The sequence below is a fragment of the Melanostigma gelatinosum genome (genome assembly GCF_949748355.1).
Source record: "Melanostigma gelatinosum genome assembly, chromosome: 18".
Taxonomy (NCBI): Eukaryota; Metazoa; Chordata; class Actinopteri; order Perciformes; family Zoarcidae; genus Melanostigma; species Melanostigma gelatinosum.
The window spans coordinates 474773-495495 of NC_136651.1; the positions used below are offsets into that span (position 1 = coordinate 474773).

At 35.9% G+C, this 20723-nt stretch overlaps 1 protein-coding gene across 1 annotated transcript in view; it reads right to left on the reverse strand.

The window, feature by feature from the left end:
• Window positions 1–750: 750 nt before the first annotated feature.
• wdr36 (WD repeat domain 36) overlaps window positions 751–20723 on the reverse strand; it is a 25821-nt gene continuing 5848 nt past the window's right edge. The window contains exons 11-22 of the mRNA XM_079289247.1: window positions 4703–4792; window positions 4460–4602; window positions 4262–4379; window positions 4018–4183; window positions 3773–3881; window positions 3585–3664; window positions 3384–3491; window positions 2990–3221; window positions 2361–2480; window positions 1961–2042; window positions 1036–1223; window positions 751–940 (exon numbers count right to left, since the gene is read on the reverse strand). Coding sequence (XP_079145373.1) covers window positions 791–940; window positions 1036–1223; window positions 1961–2042; window positions 2361–2480; window positions 2990–3221; window positions 3384–3491; window positions 3585–3664; window positions 3773–3881; window positions 4018–4183; window positions 4262–4379; window positions 4460–4602; window positions 4703–4792 — 1586 coding nt within the window. The 3' untranslated portion in view covers window positions 751–790. The remainder of the gene's footprint in view (window positions 941–1035; window positions 1224–1960; window positions 2043–2360; window positions 2481–2989; window positions 3222–3383; window positions 3492–3584; window positions 3665–3772; window positions 3882–4017; window positions 4184–4261; window positions 4380–4459; window positions 4603–4702; window positions 4793–20723) is intronic.

The following is a 20723-nucleotide window of genomic DNA, read 5'->3' on the forward strand; positions in this document are numbered from 1 at the left end:
ATGGGGACGATATTGTTGATTGTCATCGTGTTCAACCAATCAGATCTTTAGTTTGACGTGTTGGGCGTATTCTTTGAGGTGTCAGCGCCGGCTAGCGGCCTATAATGACGTCAGCATTACGTGCAGCTCAGTGTTCATCTGTCGCTTTCCCGCGAGGTGCAGAGTGTGCTGTGATTGGTCAGTGGGCGAGCGCGTGACTATCACGAAATTGAACAGCCAGCTGAGGCTGATGGGTAGTGAATCACATCACGTGATTTAGGTCAACCAATCAAAATGCATTGTGAGTGAGTTGAGCTGCACCATGACACAAGGTGCTGAGAGGAAAGACGCTGCAGAGAGCTGCGTTCAGCGTTCATGTTGGGAAAGTAAAACGTCTCTCTGTGGGTCGCGGCTTGTCATGAAGGACTGACGGTGGATCCCACAGCCAGACCAGCTGAGAACATCATATTTTCCTGAATTTAGGCTTTTGCATTCTCTAAATGCTCGAGCGTTATTCAAACGACTCGCACCGAACGGTTTAATACGAAGACGTACATAGTTACAGCCTTAACAATGAGCTGTGGCGCCACAATGTGGTTATAAGTGGTATTTCAGCTGCAGGACAGCAGCGAAGGCCCAGGTATAAACTGCACAGCCGCCACTGGTGTACTGTATACAAGTACTACACGTGTACTGGCCACAAAAAGTACTTCTCTTATAATGGTTGAAGAAAATCAAACAGACGCAGAGACGATGAATCAACAACTTTTTAATAAAATACAAAGTGTGTTTCTGTGTGTGTATGCGTGCATCACAGCAGGGCACTCTTGGCATACGACAGCAGACACAGTGATTGGTCAAATGATACACGTAGCTCCGCCCACCCCACCTCCAGCCGGGAGGCGAGGTGGAGCAACGCTGCCATGGCAACAGAGTCCTGTGACAACGAGCGGAGATGGAGCTGAAAAAAGAAATATAAAATAATAATAAAAGACCGAAGACGTCAACAAACGTTATATAAATAAATAAATGAATGCTGTGTTCTGATTGGCTGACCTTCAGGAAAAGCGCCAGGTAAGCCTGAGCCAGGTCGAAGTCCCGCCCACTGGACAACATGCTGTCAATCATGTGAATGAAGGCGAGCAGGAGCCCGCTGGCTCCGCCCCCCTCTGATGTCAGACAGGTGAGCTCGACGGAGAGCGCCGCCGGCCCACAATCCTTCAGGAGACGCAGCGGGCAATCGACTGCACAGAGAGAGAGTTGATTTATTAAAACAAGTTTATATTCTCATGATAAATAAACAAAAAAAAATTAATACGTATGAAATATTATCCACAAACATGTTTATAGATAGTCAATATTTATAAAGAATTGTTAGCTCAAAAAAACACATCTTAATACAAAAAAATAAACCGGATGAGATGTCATTTAGGAAAAAATATTATTTAACAATATTTAAAAATCAAAAGAAAAACATTTTAAATCCACTAAATGTAAAAAATAGAATAAATTAAAAAACTTAATATGTAGACTTTATAAAAATCTAAAATATGAAACGAATCAATTCAATAAAATGCTAAAGATCAAAAATGTAAAATAAAAAATACAAATTTCCCCACTGTGGGACAAATATTAGTTTGTTTCTGTACTTTTTCTCTGATGCTGCGTTCACACCAATCGTGGTGCAAATTATTCACACGTGTAGATTACAAACAAAGTCTAAACACAGACGCGATGAGACGAGTGAACACGGCATTCGATGCACTTGTGACTTCTGGTGACTAGTAGTTCTCTTCAATACACTTCCTGTAAGTCGCTTTGGATAAAAGCGTCTGCTGAATAATGTACAAAATAATATGTATTTAGAAAATCAACATTTACATTTTTAATTGAACAAAGTGAAAAAGAACTGCAATAAAACAAATGTACAGTAATATGTTGAGACATTTTATATATAACTTATATAATAAAACAGACTCACATGATCCAGACTCTAGCGCTGACTCCAGATCAGAACTGAACTCTGACCTCTGAGACATCGAACCCCAACGCAGCAGCTTCGACTGGACAACAACAAATATCATCATCATCATCGTTATTATTAATGTTCAGTGACTTCTCTACAGATCAGGAGGAGACAGGAGTTTAGAAATAAGAGTTGTGTTGAGAGAAGGAACCACAGAAGAAGAGTTGTGTGTTGAGAGAAGGAACCACAGAAGAAGAGTTGTGTGTTGACAGAAGGAACCACAGAAGAAGAGTTGTGTGTTGACAGAAGGAACCACAGAAGAAGAGTTGTGTGTTGAGAGAAGGAACCACAGAAGAAGAGTTGTGTGTTGACAGAAGGAACCACAGAAGAAGAGTTGTGTGTTCCGCAGCTTTACCTGTGTTTCCTGTTCGGTTGCCATAGGCGACGTGAATCGAGGCGTGAGACCAGGAAGAGTCGGCAGAAAGAACGGAGCAGCAGGAGGAGCAGAGGGAGGAGCCACGGGTTTATTCCTCCTCTAGACACAGACACACACACACACACACACACACACAGCTGTTCAGATGATGTCGTTATATCAAAGTTATATTATTTATATATAAATTATAATGTTTAGATCTATATGTATATTTTATGCACTTTTATTTTTTATAAACAATACAAATTACATAAAGTACTTTGTTTATATATACATTATGTTTAAATCTAAATTATATCAATTGTTTTGTTTATATATTAACTATATTTATGACAGGACACGCTCTGTAGTCAGAACAAACTTTATTATTCATTTCAACGTTGACAAACACCAGATACTGCTTCCTTTCTCACCTTTCACAATAAAAGCCCTGACTTGTAATATTCACAGGTGAGTATTTCGTATTTCCGTGTGATTTATTAGTCTGTTCACGATTTACTGAATTTTTCTGACCACATTTAACCATTTGTAATCTGATTTCATATAAAGCTGTTAGAACTGACTCCAGATCAGACTTGAGGACTCTCACCTGTACTCTGCTGACTCACCTTGATGTTGTCCAGGTAGAGCAGACTTTTCCATCGAGACTCCGGCAGCAGAGACAGAGTCACAAGCTCCGCCCCCAACTGTTCGGCTGACTTGTACGCATCATCGACCTCCTCTGATGTCACTTCCTGTTCAGACTCGTCCACCGTGACCCCCGGCAGCATCACCTCGGCTGGTTGGTAGTCAGCTGGGAGGGGGCGGAGCCCCACGGGCCCACACAGACTCTTATTGGTCCTGAGGGAGGAGAGCTGCACTGTGATTGGCTGCTTCAGAATATCAGCCGACAATGACTCAAACACACAGATCAGTGATGTCATCTTTGCAAACATAAAAAATATATACATATATCAAACAAACAAATTCTGTCAACACATCTGATTGGCTGCTGTAACTAACCAGAGGTAAACGCCCAGACTGTCAACGTGAGCCGTCGACAGGAAGTCTCCGGTCGGAGACAAGGACACGCCCACCGGCGCCATGGCTACCAGGAAGCAGTCAACGAGACTGAAGAAGAAGAAACACAAAGTTATTCCTGTCAATGCATTAATATTAAATATATGTAATTATGTAAATAAGGATGGACTGTTCCATTCTCACAATCCAGAGGGGAGATCCCAGGTACGAATGGTACAGTCCATCGCCACGGTAATCAGCCAGCGACCATCGGGGCTGAACGTCTGAGAACAATAATATTAGCACTGTTAGCATGAACGGCCTGTTAGCATGGTAGCTCGTATTGAACTTCATTAGCAGGTTGCTAGCTGCGTTAGCTCTCCAGGACCCACCATGTCGTTGATGGTGCCGTGGTGACCGGCAAACTTCCTGACGATCCGTCTGGTTTCTATGTCGACCACCAGCAGCATGAAGTCATCCAGCGCTAATGCTAACATCCCGCTAACAGAAACAGAAAACACTGTTAGCTGTGTGTCTGTGTAGCGTCGTGCTAACCGTTAGCTTCCTGTCTCTGTATAGCATCTTGCTAACTATTAGCTACTTGTCTCTGCGTGACATCATGCTAACTGTTAGCTACCTGTCTCTGTGTAGCATCATGCCAGCTGGCGCAGCATGTAGCTTCAGCTGCTCTTCCTGTTTCCTGCTCTTGAAGCGCCAGAACTTGAGAAGCCAATCAGAGCCTGCGGTGAGTGTCAGCTGGTTCAGAGTGTCTGTGGCGACGCCTCGCACCGCCCCGCTGTGAGCTGGAACAGAAAGGGGGCGGAGTTAATGACAGACGGAGAGACACAGCACCAATCACAGACCAGAACAGGTGAACACACCTGTCTCATCGTTGCCGTAGCAACCGCGGTGCTGGCCGGACTGCAGGTTGTAGACGTCGACGCGGCCGCTCGACGAGCCAATCACAGCGAAGTTACCACAGGAAGTGATGTCGACCGCCTGTGAACAGAGACAGGAAGTCACGTGACCCTTTAAGAGCACGCAGGGGGCGGAGCTTAGAGAAACACAGGTGGTGTTACCGTGGCGATGTCGGTCCTGCGGGCGGCCGGCGGCTGCAGGTGATGAGCTCCCATGGTGCACCGCTGGTAGTTCCACGTGGTGGTTGCTAGGCGACCACGATGACACGCGACAATGCCGTCCCAGTCCGACTGACGAGCGGCAGCTGTCAGCCAATCAGAGAAGAGGACGTATTTAAAATGGAGGTTTTCTCATTGGAGTTCTGTGCGTGCAAGAGAGAGCGAGCATGCGTGCGAGAGACCCACCGGAGGAGAACGCTGTGATGGCAGGAAGACGCAGCTCCTCATAGGACAAACCCTTCTTCTTCTTCTGTTCCTTCTTCTTGTTGATGGAGCCTAGAAGAAAACAAACGTTACATTTCTGAGCAGAAGCAACACAAGACTCTGACATCTGACTGTTATGTTAAATGAGTCTTGTTGGAGGTTTAACGTTATATTAAATGAGTCTTGTTGGAGGTTTAACGTTATATTAAATGAGTCTTGTTGGAGGTTTAACGTTATGTTAAATGAGTCTTGTTGGAGGTTTAACGTTATGTTAAATGAGTCTTGTTGGAGGTTTAACGTTATATTAAATGAGTCTTGCTGGAGGTTTAACGTTATATTAAATGAGTCTTGTTGGAGGTTTAACGTTATATTAAATGAGTCTTGTTGGAGGTTTAACGTTATATTAAATGAGTCTTGCTGGAGGTTTAACGTTATATTAAATGAGTCTTGTTGGAGGTTTAACGTTATATTAAATGAGTCTTGTTGGAGGTTTAACGTTATATTAAATGAGTCTTGTTGGAGGTTTAACGTTATGTTAAATGAGTCTTGTTGGAGGTTTAACGTTATATTAAATGAGTCTTGTTGGAGGTTTAACGTTATATTAAATGAGTCTTGTTGGAGGTTTAACGTTATGTTAAATGAGTCTTGTTGGAGGTTTAACGTTATATTAAATGAGTCTTGTTGGAGGTTTAACGTTATATTAAATGAGTCTTGCTGGAGGTTTAACGTTATATTAAATGAGTCTTGTTGGAGGTTTAACGTTATATTAAATGAGTCTTGTTGGAGGTTTAACGTTATATTAAATGAGTCTTGCTGGAGGTTTAACGTTATATTAAATGAGTCTTGTTGGAGGTTTAACGTTATATTAAATGAGTCTTGTTGGAGGTTTAACGTTATATTAAATGAGTCTTGTTGGAGGTTTAACGTTATGTTAAATGAGTCTTGTTGGAGGTTTAACGTTATATTAAATGAGTCTGGTTGGAGGTTTAACGTTATATTAAATGAGTCTTGTTGGAGGTTTAACGTTATATTAAATGAGTCTGGTTGGAGGTTTAACGTTATATTAAATGAGTCTTGTTGGAGGTTTAACGTTATGTTAAATGAGTCTTGTTGGAGGTTTAACGTTATATTAAATGAGTCTTGTTGGAGGTTTAACGTTATGTTAAATGAGTCTTGCTGGAGGTTTAACCTTATATTAAATGAGTCTTGTTGGAGGTTTAACGTTATATTAAATGAGTCTTGTTGGAGGTTTAACGTTATATTAAATGAGTCTTGCTGGAGGTTTAACGTTATGTTAAATGAGTCTTGCTGGAGGTTTAACGTTATGTTAAATGAGTCTTGCTGGAGGTTTAACGTTATGTTAAATGAGTCTTGCTGGAGGTTTAACGTTATGTTAAATGAGTCTTGCTGGAGGTTTAACGTTATGTTAAATGAGTCTTGTTGGAGGTTTAACGTTATATTAAATGAGTCTTGTTGGAGGTTTAACGTTATGTTAAATGAGTCTTGTTGGAGGTTTAACGTTATGTTAAATGAGTCTTGCTGGAGGTTTAACGTTATGTTAAATGAGTCTTGCTGGAGGTTTAACGTTATGTTAAATGAGTCTTGCTGGAGGTTTAACGTTATGTTAAATGAGTCTTGCTGGAGGTTTAACGTTATGTTAAATGAGTCTTGCTGGAGGTTTAACGTTATGTTAAATGAGTCTTGCTGGAGGTTTAACGTTATGTTAAATGAGTCTTGCTGGAGGTTTAACGTTATGTTAAATGAGTCTTGCTGGAGGTTTAACGTTATGTTAAATGAGTCTTGTTGGAGGTTTAACGTTATGTTAAATGAGTCTTGCTGGAGGTTTAACGTTATGTTAAATGAGTCTTGCTGGAGGTTTAACGTTATGTTAAATGAGTCTTGCTGGAGGTTTAACGTTATGTTAAATGAGTCTTGCTGGAGGTTTAACGTTATGTTAAATGAGTCTTGTTGGAGGTTTAACGTTATGTTAAATGAGTCTTGTTGGAGGTTTAACGTTATATTAAATGAGTCTTGTTGGAGGTTTAACGTTATATTAAATGAGTCTTGTTGGAGGTTTAACGTTATATTAAATGAGTCTGGTTGGAGGTTTAACGTTATGTTAAATGAGTCTTGTTGGAGGTTTAACGTTATGTTAAATGAGTCTTGTTGGAGGTTTAACGTTATATTAAATGAGTCTTGTTGGAGGTTTAACGTTATATTAAATGAGTCTTGTTGGAGGTTTAACGTTATATTAAATGAGTCTTGTTGGAGGTTTAACGTTATATTAAATGAGTCTGGTTGGAGGTTTAACGTTATATTAAATGAGTCTTGCTGGAGGTTTAACGTTATATTAAATGAGTCTTGTTGGAGGTTTAACGTTATATTAAATGAGTCTTGTTGGAGGTTTAACGTTATATTAAATGAGTCTTGTTGGAGGTTTAACGTTATGTTAAATGAGTCTTGTTGGAGGTTTAACGTTATATTAAATGAGTCTTGTTGGAGGTTTAACGTTATATTAAATGAGTCTTGTTGGAGGTTTAACGTTATGTTAAATGAGTCTTGTTGGAGGTTTAACGTTATATTAAATGAGTCTTGTTGGAGGTTTAACGTTATATTAAATGAGTCTTGCTGGAGGTTTAACGTTATATTAAATGAGTCTTGTTGGAGGTTTAACGTTATATTAAATGAGTCTTGTTGGAGGTTTAACGTTATATTAAATGAGTCTTGCTGGAGGTTTAACGTTATATTAAATGAGTCTTGTTGGAGGTTTAACGTTATATTAAATGAGTCTTGTTGGAGGTTTAACGTTATATTAAATGAGTCTTGTTGGAGGTTTAACGTTATGTTAAATGAGTCTTGTTGGAGGTTTAACGTTATATTAAATGAGTCTGGTTGGAGGTTTAACGTTATATTAAATGAGTCTTGTTGGAGGTTTAACGTTATATTAAATGAGTCTGGTTGGAGGTTTAACGTTATATTAAATGAGTCTTGTTGGAGGTTTAACGTTATGTTAAATGAGTCTTGTTGGAGGTTTAACGTTATGTTAAATGAGTCTTGTTGGAGGTTTAACGTTATGTTAAATGAGTCTTGCTGGAGGTTTAACCTTATATTAAATGAGTCTTGTTGGAGGTTTAACGTTATATTAAATGAGTCTTGTTGGAGGTTTAACGTTATATTAAATGAGTCTTGCTGGAGGTTTAACGTTATGTTAAATGAGTCTTGCTGGAGGTTTAACGTTATGTTAAATGAGTCTTGCTGGAGGTTTAACGTTATGTTAAATGAGTCTTGCTGGAGGTTTAACGTTATGTTAAATGAGTCTTGCTGGAGGTTTAACGTTATGTTAAATGAGTCTTGTTGGAGGTTTAACGTTATATTAAATGAGTCTTGTTGGAGGTTTAACGTTATGTTAAATGAGTCTTGTTGGAGGTTTAACGTTATGTTAAATGAGTCTTGCTGGAGGTTTAACGTTATGTTAAATGAGTCTTGCTGGAGGTTTAACGTTATGTTAAATGAGTCTTGCTGGAGGTTTAACGTTATATTAAATGAGTCTTGTTGGAGGTTTAACGTTATGTTAAATGAGTCTTGTTGGAGGTTTAACGTTATGTTAAATGAGTCTTGCTGGAGGTTTAACGTTATGTTAAATGAGTCTTGCTGGAGGTTTAACGTTATGTTAAATGAGTCTTGTTGGAGGTTTAACGTTATGTTAAATGAGTCTTGTTGGAGGTTTAACGTTATATTAAATGAGTCTTGTTGGAGGTTTAACGTTATGTTAAATGAGTCTTGCTGGAGGTTTAACGTTATGTTAAATGAGTCTTGCTGGAGGTTTAACGTTATGTTAAATGAGTCTTGTTGGAGGTTTAACGTTATGTTAAATGAGTCTTGCTGGAGGTTTAACGTTATGTTAAATGAGTCTTGCTGGAGGTTTAACGTTATGTTAAATGAGTCTTGCTGGAGGTTTAACGTTATGTTAAATGAGTCTTGCTGGAGGTTTAACGTTATGTTAAATCAGTCTTGCTGGAGGTTTAACGTTATGTTAAATGAGTCTTGCTGGAGGTTTAACGTTATGTTAAATGAGTCTTGTTGGAGGTTTAACGTTATGTTAAATGAGTCTTGTTGGAGGTTTAACGTTATATTAAATGAGTCTTGTTGGAGGTTTAACGTTATATTAAATGAGTCTTGCTGGAGGTTTAACGTTATATTAAATGAGTCTTGTTGGAGGTTTAACGTTATATTAAATGAGTCTTGTTGGAGGTTTAACGTTATATTAAATGAGTCTTGTTGGAGGTTTAACGTTATGTTAAATGAGTCTTGTTGGAGGTTTAACGTTATATTAAATGAGTCTGGTTGGAGGTTTAACGTTATATTAAATGAGTCTTGTTGGAGGTTTAACGTTATATTAAATGAGTCTGGTTGGAGGTTTAACGTTATATTAAATGAGTCTTGTTGGAGGTTTAACGTTATGTTAAATGAGTCTTGTTGGAGGTTTAACGTTATATTAAATGAGTCTTGTTGGAGGTTTAACGTTATGTTAAATGAGTCTTGCTGGAGGTTTAACCTTATATTAAATGAGTCTTGTTGGAGGTTTAACGTTATATTAAATGAGTCTTGTTGGAGGTTTAACGTTATATTAAATGAGTCTTGCTGGAGGTTTAACGTTATGTTAAATGAGTCTTGCTGGAGGTTTAACGTTATGTTAAATGAGTCTTGCTGGAGGTTTAACGTTATGTTAAATGAGTCTTGCTGGAGGTTTAACGTTATGTTAAATGAGTCTTGCTGGAGGTTTAACGTTATGTTAAATGAGTCTTGTTGGAGGTTTAACGTTATATTAAATGAGTCTTGTTGGAGGTTTAACGTTATGTTAAATGAGTCTTGTTGGAGGTTTAACGTTATGTTAAATGAGTCTTGCTGGAGGTTTAACGTTATGTTAAATGAGTCTTGCTGGAGGTTTAACGTTATGTTAAATGAGTCTTGCTGGAGGTTTAACGTTATGTTAAATGAGTCTTGCTGGAGGTTTAACGTTATGTTAAATGAGTCTTGCTGGAGGTTTAACGTTATGTTAAATGAGTCTTGCTGGAGGTTTAACGTTATGTTAAATGAGTCTTGCTGGAGGTTTAACGTTATGTTAAATGAGTCTTGCTGGAGGTTTAACGTTATGTTAAATGAGTCTTGTTGGAGGTTTAACGTTATGTTAAATGAGTCTTGCTGGAGGTTTAACGTTATGTTAAATGAGTCTTGTTGGAGGTTTAACGTTATATTAAATGAGTCTTGTTGGAGGTTTAACGTTATGTTAAATGAGTCTTGTTGGAGGTTTAACGTTATGTTAAATGAGTCTTGCTGGAGGTTTAACGTTATGTTAAATGAGTCTTGTTGGAGGTTTAACGTTATGTTAAATGAGTCTTGTTGGAGGTTTAACGTTATGTTAAATGAGTCTTGTTGGAGGTTTAACGTTATATTAAATGAGTCTTGTTGGAGGTTTAACGTTATATTAAATGAGTCTTGTTGGAGGTTTAACGTTATATTAAATGAGTCTGGTTGGAGGTTTAACGTTATGTTAAATGAGTCTTGTTGGAGGTTTAACGTTATGTTAAATGAGTCTTGTTGGAGGTTTAACGTTATATTAAATGAGTCTTGTTGGAGGTTTAACGTTATATTAAATGAGTCTTGTTGGAGGTTTAACGTTATATTAAATGAGTCTTGTTGGAGGTTTAACGTTATATTAAATGAGTCTGGTTGGAGGTTTAACGTTATATTAAATGAGTCTTGCTGGAGGTTTAACGTTATATTAAATGAGTCTTGTTGGAGGTTTAACGTTATATTAAATGAGTCTTGTTGGAGGTTTAACGTTATATTAAATGAGTCTTGTTGGAGGTTTAACGTTATGTTAAATGAGTCTTGTTGGAGGTTTAACGTTATATTAAATGAGTCTTGTTGGAGGTTTAACGTTATATTAAATGAGTCTTGTTGGAGGTTTAACGTTATGTTAAATGAGTCTTGTTGGAGGTTTAACGTTATATTAAATGAGTCTTGTTGGAGGTTTAACGTTATATTAAATGAGTCTTGCTGGAGGTTTAACGTTATATTAAATGAGTCTTGTTGGAGGTTTAACGTTATATTAAATGAGTCTTGTTGGAGGTTTAACGTTATATTAAATGAGTCTTGCTGGAGGTTTAACGTTATATTAAATGAGTCTTGTTGGAGGTTTAACGTTATATTAAATGAGTCTTGTTGGAGGTTTAACGTTATATTAAATGAGTCTTGTTGGAGGTTTAACGTTATGTTAAATGAGTCTTGTTGGAGGTTTAACGTTATATTAAATGAGTCTGGTTGGAGGTTTAACGTTATATTAAATGAGTCTTGTTGGAGGTTTAACGTTATATTAAATGAGTCTGGTTGGAGGTTTAACGTTATATTAAATGAGTCTTGTTGGAGGTTTAACGTTATGTTAAATGAGTCTTGTTGGAGGTTTAACGTTATGTTAAATGAGTCTTGTTGGAGGTTTAACGTTATGTTAAATGAGTCTTGCTGGAGGTTTAACCTTATATTAAATGAGTCTTGTTGGAGGTTTAACGTTATATTAAATGAGTCTTGTTGGAGGTTTAACGTTATATTAAATGAGTCTTGCTGGAGGTTTAACGTTATGTTAAATGAGTCTTGCTGGAGGTTTAACGTTATGTTAAATGAGTCTTGCTGGAGGTTTAACGTTATGTTAAATGAGTCTTGCTGGAGGTTTAACGTTATGTTAAATGAGTCTTGCTGGAGGTTTAACGTTATGTTAAATGAGTCTTGTTGGAGGTTTAACGTTATATTAAATGAGTCTTGTTGGAGGTTTAACGTTATGTTAAATGAGTCTTGTTGGAGGTTTAACGTTATGTTAAATGAGTCTTGCTGGAGGTTTAACGTTATGTTAAATGAGTCTTGCTGGAGGTTTAACGTTATGTTAAATGAGTCTTGCTGGAGGTTTAACGTTATGTTAAATGAGTCTTGCTGGAGGTTTAACGTTATGTTAAATGAGTCTTGCTGGAGGTTTAACGTTATGTTAAATGAGTCTTGCTGGAGGTTTAACGTTATGTTAAATGAGTCTTGCTGGAGGTTTAACGTTATGTTAAATGAGTCTTGCTGGAGGTTTAACGTTATGTTAAATGAGTCTTGCTGGAGGTTTAACGTTATGTTAAATGAGTCTTGCTGGAGGTTTAACGTTATGTTAAATCAGTCTTGCTGGAGGTTTAACGTTATGTTAAATGAGTCTTGCTGGAGGTTTAACGTTATATTAAATGAGTCTTGTTGGAGGTTTAACGTTATGTTAAATGAGTCTTGTTGGAGGTTTAACGTTATATTAAATGAGTCTTGTTGGAGGTTTAACGTTATATTAAATGAGTCTTGTTGGAGGTTTAACGTTATATTAAATGAGTCTGGTTGGAGGTTTAACGTTATGTTAAATGAGTCTTGTTGGAGGTTTAACGTTATGTTAAATGAGTCTTGTTGGAGGTTTAACGTTATATTAAATGAGTCTTGTTGGAGGTTTAACGTTATATTAAATGAGTCTTGTTGGAGGTTTAACGTTATATTAAATGAGTCTTGTTGGAGGTTTAACGTTATATTAAATGAGTCTGGTTGGAGGTTTAACGTTATATTAAATGAGTCTTGTTGGAGGTTTAACGTTATGTTAAATGAGTCTTGTTGGAGGTTTAACGTTATATTAAATGAGTCTTGTTGGAGGTTTAACGTTATATTAAATGAGTCTTGTTGGAGGTTTAACGTTATGTTAAATGAGTCTTGCTGGAGGTTTAACGTTATATTAAATGAGTCTTGTTGGAGGTTTAACGTTATGTTAAATGAGTCTTGCTGGAGGTTTAACGTTATGTTAAATGAGTCTTGTTGGAGGTTTAACGTTATGTTAAATGAGTCTTGCTGGAGGTTTAACGTTATGTTAAATGAGTCTTGCTGGAGGTTTAACGTTATGTTAAATGAGTCTTGCTGGAGGTTTAACGTTATATTAAATGAGTCTTGCTGGAGGTTTAACGTTATATTAAATGAGTCTGGTTGGAGGTTTAACGTTATATTAAATGAGTCTTGCTGGAGGTTTAACGTTATATTAAATGAGTCTTGTTGGAGGTTTAACGTTATATTAAATGAGTCTTGCTGGAGGTTTAACGTTATGTTAAATGAGTCTTGCTGGAGGTTTAACGTTATGTTAAATGAGTCTTGCTGGAGGTTTAACGTTATATTAAATGAGTCTTGCTGGAGGTTTAACGTTATATTAAATGAGTCTGGTTGGAGGTTTAACGTTATGTTAAATGAGTCTTGTTGGAGGTTTAACGTTATGTTAAATGAGTCTTGTTGGAGGTTTAACGTTATGTTAAATGAGTCTTGTTGGAGGTTTAACGGTATATTAAATGAGTCTTGTTGGAGGTTTAACGTTATATTAAATGAGTCTTGTTGGAGGTTTAACGTTATATTAAATGAGTCTTGTTGGAGGTTTAACGTTATGTTAAATGAGTCTTGTTGGAGGTTCAACGTTATATTAAATGAGTCTTGTTGGAGGTTTAACGTTATATTAAATGAGTCTTGTTGGAGGTTTAACGTTATGTTAAATGAGTCTTGTTGGAGGTTTAACGTTATATTAAATGAGTCTGGTTGGAGGTTTAACGTTATATTAAATGAGTCTTGTTGGAGGTTTAACGTTATATTAAATGAGTCTGGTTGGAGGTTTAACGTTATATTAAATGAGTCTTGTTGGAGGTTTAACGTTATGTTAAATGAGTCTTGTTGGAGGTTTAACGTTATATTAAATGAGTCTTGTTGGAGGTTTAACGTTATGTTAAATGAGTCTTGCTGGAGGTTTAACCTTATATTAAATGAGTCTTGTTGGAGGTTTAACGTTATATTAAATGAGTCTTGTTGGAGGTTTAACGTTATATTAAATGAGTCTTGCTGGAGGTTTAACGTTATGTTAAATGAGTCTTGCTGGAGGTTTAACGTTATGTTAAATGAGTCTTGCTGGAGGTTTAACGTTATGTTAAATGAGTCTTGCTGGAGGTTTAACGTTATGTTAAATGAGTCTTGCTGGAGGTTTAACGTTATGTTAAATGAGTCTTGTTGGAGGTTTAACGTTATATTAAATGAGTCTTGTTGGAGGTTTAACGTTATGTTAAATGAGTCTTGTTGGAGGTTTAACGTTATGTTAAATGAGTCTTGCTGGAGGTTTAACGTTATGTTAAATGAGTCTTGCTGGAGGTTTAACGTTATGTTAAATGAGTCTTGCTGGAGGTTTAACGTTATGTTAAATGAGTCTTGCTGGAGGTTTAACGTTATGTTAAATGAGTCTTGCTGGAGGTTTAACGTTATGTTAAATGAGTCTTGCTGGAGGTTTAACGTTATGTTAAATGAGTCTTGCTGGAGGTTTAACGTTATGTTAAATGAGTCTTGCTGGAGGTTTAACGTTATGTTAAATGAGTCTTGTTGGAGGTTTAACGTTATGTTAAATGAGTCTTGCTGGAGGTTTAACGTTATGTTAAATGAGTCTTGTTGGAGGTTTAACGTTATATTAAATGAGTCTTGTTGGAGGTTTAACGTTATGTTAAATGAGTCTTGTTGGAGGTTTAACGTTATGTTAAATGAGTCTTGCTGGAGGTTTAACGTTATGTTAAATGAGTCTTGTTGGAGGTTTAACGTTATGTTAAATGAGTCTTGTTGGAGGTTTAACGTTATGTTAAATGAGTCTTGTTGGAGGTTTAACGTTATATTAAATGAGTCTTGTTGGAGGTTTAACGTTATATTAAATGAGTCTTGTTGGAGGTTTAACGTTATATTAAATGAGTCTGGTTGGAGGTTTAACGTTATGTTAAATGAGTCTTGTTGGAGGTTTAACGTTATGTTAAATGAGTCTTGTTGGAGGTTTAACGTTATATTAAATGAGTCTTGTTGGAGGTTTAACGTTATATTAAATGAGTCTTGTTGGAGGTTTAACGTTATATTAAATGAGTCTTGTTGGAGGTTTAACGTTATATTAAATGAGTCTGGTTGGAGGTTTAACGTTATATTAAATGAGTCTTGCTGGAGGTTTAACGTTATATTAAATGAGTCTTGTTGGAGGTTTAACGTTATATTAAATGAGTCTTGTTGGAGGTTTAACGTTATATTAAATGAGTCTTGTTGGAGGTTTAACGTTATGTTAAATGAGTCTTGTTGGAGGTTTAACGTTATATTAAATGAGTCTTGTTGGAGGTTTAACGTTATATTAAATGAGTCTTGTTGGAGGTTTAACGTTATGTTAAATGAGTCTTGTTGGAGGTTTAACGTTATATTAAATGAGTCTTGTTGGAGGTTTAACGTTATATTAAATGAGTCTTGCTGGAGGTTTAACGTTATATTAAATGAGTCTTGTTGGAGGTTTAACGTTATATTAAATGAGTCTTGTTGGAGGTTTAACGTTATATTAAATGAGTCTTGCTGGAGGTTTAACGTTATATTAAATGAGTCTTGTTGGAGGTTTAACGTTATATTAAATGAGTCTTGTTGGAGGTTTAACGTTATATTAAATGAGTCTTGTTGGAGGTTTAACGTTATGTTAAATGAGTCTTGTTGGAGGTTTAACGTTATATTAAATGAGTCTGGTTGGAGGTTTAACGTTATATTAAATGAGTCTTGTTGGAGGTTTAACGTTATATTAAATGAGTCTGGTTGGAGGTTTAACGTTATATTAAATGAGTCTTGTTGGAGGTTTAACGTTATGTTAAATGAGTCTTGTTGGAGGTTTAACGTTATGTTAAATGAGTCTTGTTGGAGGTTTAACGTTATGTTAAATGAGTCTTGCTGGAGGTTTAACCTTATATTAAATGAGTCTTGTTGGAGGTTTAACGTTATATTAAATGAGTCTTGTTGGAGGTTTAACGTTATATTAAATGAGTCTTGCTGGAGGTTTAACGTTATGTTAAATGAGTCTTGCTGGAGGTTTAACGTTATGTTAAATGAGTCTTGCTGGAGGTTTAACGTTATGTTAAATGAGTCTTGCTGGAGGTTTAACGTTATGTTAAATGAGTCTTGCTGGAGGTTTAACGTTATGTTAAATGAGTCTTGTTGGAGGTTTAACGTTATATTAAATGAGTCTTGTTGGAGGTTTAACGTTATGTTAAATGAGTCTTGTTGGAGGTTTAACGTTATGTTAAATGAGTCTTGCTGGAGGTTTAACGTTATGTTAAATGAGTCTTGCTGGAGGTTTAACGTTATGTTAAATGAGTCTTGCTGGAGGTTTAACGTTATGTTAAATGAGTCTTGCTGGAGGTTTAACGTTATGTTAAATGAGTCTTGCTGGAGGTTTAACGTTATGTTAAATGAGTCTTGCTGGAGGTTTAACGTTATGTTAAATGAGTCTTGCTGGAGGTTTAACGTTATGTTAAATGAGTCTTGCTGGAGGTTTAACGTTATGTTAAATGAGTCTTGCTGGAGGTTTAACGTTATGTTAAATGAGTCTTGCTGGAGGTTTAACGTTATGTTAAATCAGTCTTGCTGGAGGTTTAACGTTATGTTAAATGAGTCTTGCTGGAGGTTTAACGTTATATTAAATGAGTCTTGTTGGAGGTTTAACGTTATGTTAAATGAGTCTTGTTGGAGGTTTAACGTTATATTAAATGAGTCTTGTTGGAGGTTTAACGTTATATTAAATGAGTCTTGTTGGAGGTTTAACGTTATATTAAATGAGTCTGGTTGGAGGTTTAACGTTATGTTAAATGAGTCTTGTTGGAGGTTTAACGTTATGTTAAATGAGTCTTGTTGGAGGTTTAACGTTATATTAAATGAGTCTTGTTGGAGGTTTAACGTTATATTAAATGAGTCTTGTTGGAGGTTTAACGTTATATTAAATGAGTCTTGTTGGAGGTTTAACGTTATATTAAATGAGTCTGGTTGGAGGTTTAACGTTATATTAAATGAGTCTTGTTGGAGGTTTAACGTTATGTTAAATGAGTCTTGTTGGAGGTTTAACGTTATATTAAATGAGTCTTGTTGGAGGTTTAACGTTATATTAAATGAGTCTTGTTGGAGGTTTAACGTTATGTTAAATGAGTCTTGCTGGAGGTTTAACGTTATATTAAATGAGTCTTGTTGGAGGTTTAACGTTATGTTAAATGAGTCTTGCTGGAGGTTTAACGTTATGTTAAATGAGTCTTGTTGGAGGTTTAACGTTATGTTAAATGAGTCTTGCTGGAGGTTTAACGTTATGTTAAATGAGTCTTGCTGGAGGTTTAACGTTATGTTAAATGAGTCTTGCTGGAGGTTTAACGTTATATTAAATGAGTCTTGCTGGAGGTTTAACGTTATATTAAATGAGTCTGGTTGGAGGTTTAACGTTATATTAAATGAGTCTTGCTGGAGGTTTAACGTTATATTAAATGAGTCTTGTTGGAGGTTTAACGTTATATTAAATGAGTCTTGCTGGAGGTTTAACGTTATGTTAAATGAGTCTTGCTGGAGGTTTAACGTTATGTTAAATGAGTCTTGCTGGAGGTTTAACGTTATATTAAATGAGTCTTGCTGGAGGTTTAACGTTATATTAAATGAGTCTGGTTGGAGGTTTAACGTTATGTTAAATGAGTCTTGTTGGAGGTTTAACGTTATGTTAAATGAGTCTTGTTGGAGGTTTAACGTTATGTTAAATGAGTCTTGTTGGAGGTTTAACGGTATATTAAATGAGTCTTGTTGGAGGTTTAACGTTATATTAAATGAGTCTTGTTGGAGGTTTAACGTTATATTAAATGAGTCTTGTTGGAGGTTTAACGTTATGTTAAATGAGTCTTGTTGGAGGTTCAACGTTATATTAAATGAGTCTTGTTGGAGGTTTAACGTTATATTAAATGAGTCTTGTTGGAGGTTTAACGTTATATTAAATGAGTCTTGTTGGAGGTTTAACGTTATATTAAATGAGTCTTGTTGGAGGTTTAACGTTATATTAAATGAGTCTTGTTGGAGGTTTAACGTTATGTTAAATGAGTCTTGTTGGAGGTTTAACGTTATATTAAATGAGTCTTGTTGGAGGTTTAACGTTATGTTAAATGAGTCTTGTTGGAGGTTTAACGTTATATTAAATGAGTCTTGTTGGAGGTTTAACGTTATATTAAATGAGTCTTGTTGGAGGTTTAACGTTATATTAAATGAGTCTTGTTGGAGGTTTAACGTTATGTTAAATGAGTCTTGTTGGAGGTTTAACGTTATATTAAATGAGTCTTGTTGGAGGTTTAACGTTATATTAAATGAGTCTTGTTGGAGGTTTAACGTTATGTTAAATGAGTCTTGTTGGAGGTTTAACGTTATGTTAAATGAGTCTTGCTGGAGGTTTAACGTTATGTTAAATGAGTCTTGCTGGAGGTTTAACGTTATGTTAAATGAGTCTTGCTGGAGGTTTAACGTTATGTTAAATGAGTCTTGTTGGAGGTTTAACGTTATGTTAAATGAGTCTTGTTGGAGGTTTAACGTTATGTTAAATGAGTCTTGCTGGAGGTTTAACGTTATGTTAAATGAGTCTTGCTGGAGGTTTAACGTTATGTTAAATGAGTCTTGTTGGAGGTTTAACGTTATATTAAATGAGTCTTGTTGGAGGTTTAACGTTATGTTAAATGAGTCTTGTTGGAGGTTTAACGTTATGTTAAATGAGTCTTGCTGGAGGTTTAACGTTATGTTAAATGAGTCTTGCTGGAGGTTTAACGTTATGTTAAATGAGTCTTGCTGGAGGTTTAACGTTATGTTAAATGAGTCTTGCTGGAGGTTTAACGTTATGTTAAATGAGTCTTGCTGGAGGTTTAACGTTATGTTAAATGAGTCTTGCTGGAGGTTTAACGTTATGTTAAATGAGTCTTGCTGGAGGTTTAACGTTATATTAAATGAGTCTTGTTGGAGGTTTAACGTTATGTTAAATGAGTCTTGTTGGAGGTTTAACGTTATATTAAATGAGTCTTGTTGGAGGTTTAACGTTATATTAAATGAGTCTTGTTGGAGGTTTAACGTTATATTAAATGAGTCTGGTTGGAGGTTTAACGTTATGTTAAATGAGTCTTGTTGGAGGTTTAACGTTATGTTAAATGAGTCTTGTTGGAGGTTTAACGTTATATTAAATGAGTCTTGTTGGAGGTTTAACGTTATATTAAATGAGTCTTGTTGGAGGTTTAACGTTATGTTAAATGAGTCTTGCTGGAGGTTTAACGTTATATTAAATGAGTCTTGTTGGAGGTTTAACGTTATGTTAAATGAGTCTTGCTGGAGGTTTAACGTTATGTTAAATGAGTCTTGTTGGAGGTTTAACGTTATGTTAAATGAGTCTTGCTGGAGGTTTAACGTTATGTTAAATGAGTCTTGCTGGAGGTTTAACGTTATGTTAAATGAGTCTTGCTGGAGGTTTAACGTTATATTAAATGAGTCTTGCTGGAGGTTTAACGTTATATTAAATGAGTCTGGTTGGAGGTTTAACGTTATATTAAATGAGTCTTGCTGGAGGTTTAACGTTATGTTAAATGAGTCTTGTTGGAGGTTTAACGTTATATTAAATGAGTCTTGCTGGAGGTTTAACGTTATGTTAAATGAGTCTTGCTGGAGGTTTAACGTTATGTTAAATGAGTCTTGCTGGAGGTTTAACGTTATATTAAATGAGTCTTGCTGGAGGTTTAACGTTATATTAAATGAGTCTGGTTGGAGGTTTAACGTTATGTTAAATGAGTCTTGTTGGAGGTTTAACGTTATGTTAAATGAGTCTTGTTGGAGGTTTAACGTTATGTTAAATGAGTCTTGTTGGAGGTTTAACGGTATATTAAATGAGTCTTGTTGGAGGTTTAACGTTATATTAAATGAGTCTTGTTGGAGGTTTAACGTTATATTAAATGAGTCTTGTTGGAGGTTTAACGTTATGTTAAATGAGTCTTGTTGGAGGTTCAACGTTATATTAAATGAGTCTTGTTGGAGGTTTAACGTTATATTAAATGAGTCTTGTTGGAGGTTTAACGTTATATTAAATGAGTCTTGTTGGAGGTTTAACGTTATATTAAATGAGTCTTGTTGGAGGTTTAACGTTATATTAAATGAGTCTTGTTGGAGGTTTAACGTTATGTTAAATGAGTCTTGTTGGAGGTTTAACGTTATATTAAATGAGTCTTGTTGGAGGTTTAACGTTATGTTAAATGAGTCTTGCTGGAGGTTTAACGTTATGTTAAATGAGTCTTGCTGGAGGTTTAACGTTATATTAAATGAGTCTTGTTGGAGGTTTAACGTTATGTTAAATGAGTCTTGTTGGAGGTTTAACGTTATATTAAATGAGTCTTGTTGGAGGTTTAACGTTATATTAAATGAGTCTTGTTGGAGGTTTAACGTTATATTAAATGAGTCTGGTTGGAGGTTTAACGTTATGTTAAATGAGTCTTGTTGGAGGTTTAACGTTATGTTAAATGAGTCTTGTTGGAGGTTTAACGTTATATTAAATGAGTCTTGTTGGAGGTTTAACGTTATATTAAATGAGTCTTGTTGGAGGTTTAACGTTATGTTAAATGAGTCTTGCTGGAGGTTTAACGTTATGTTAAATGAGTCTTGCTGGAGGTTTAACGTTATATTAAATGAGTCTTGTTGGAGGTTTAACGTTATATTAAATGAGTCTTGTTGGAGGTTTAACGTTATGTTAAATGAGTCTTGCTGGAGGTTTAACGTTATGTTAAATGAGTCTTGCTGGAGGTTTAACGTTATGTTAAATGAGTCTTGTTGGAGGTTTAACGTTATATTAAATGAGTCTTGCTGGAGGTTTAACGTTATATTAAATGAGTCTTGTTGGAGGTTTAACGTTATGTTAAATGAGTCTTGTTGGAGGTTTAACGTTATATTAAATGAGTCTTGCTGGAGGTTTAACGTTATATTAAATGAGTCTGGTTGGAGGTTTAACGTTATATTAAATGAGTCTTGCTGGAGGTTTAACGTTATGTTAAATGAGTCTTGTTGGAGGTTTAACGTTATATTAAATGAGTCTTGCTGGAGGTTT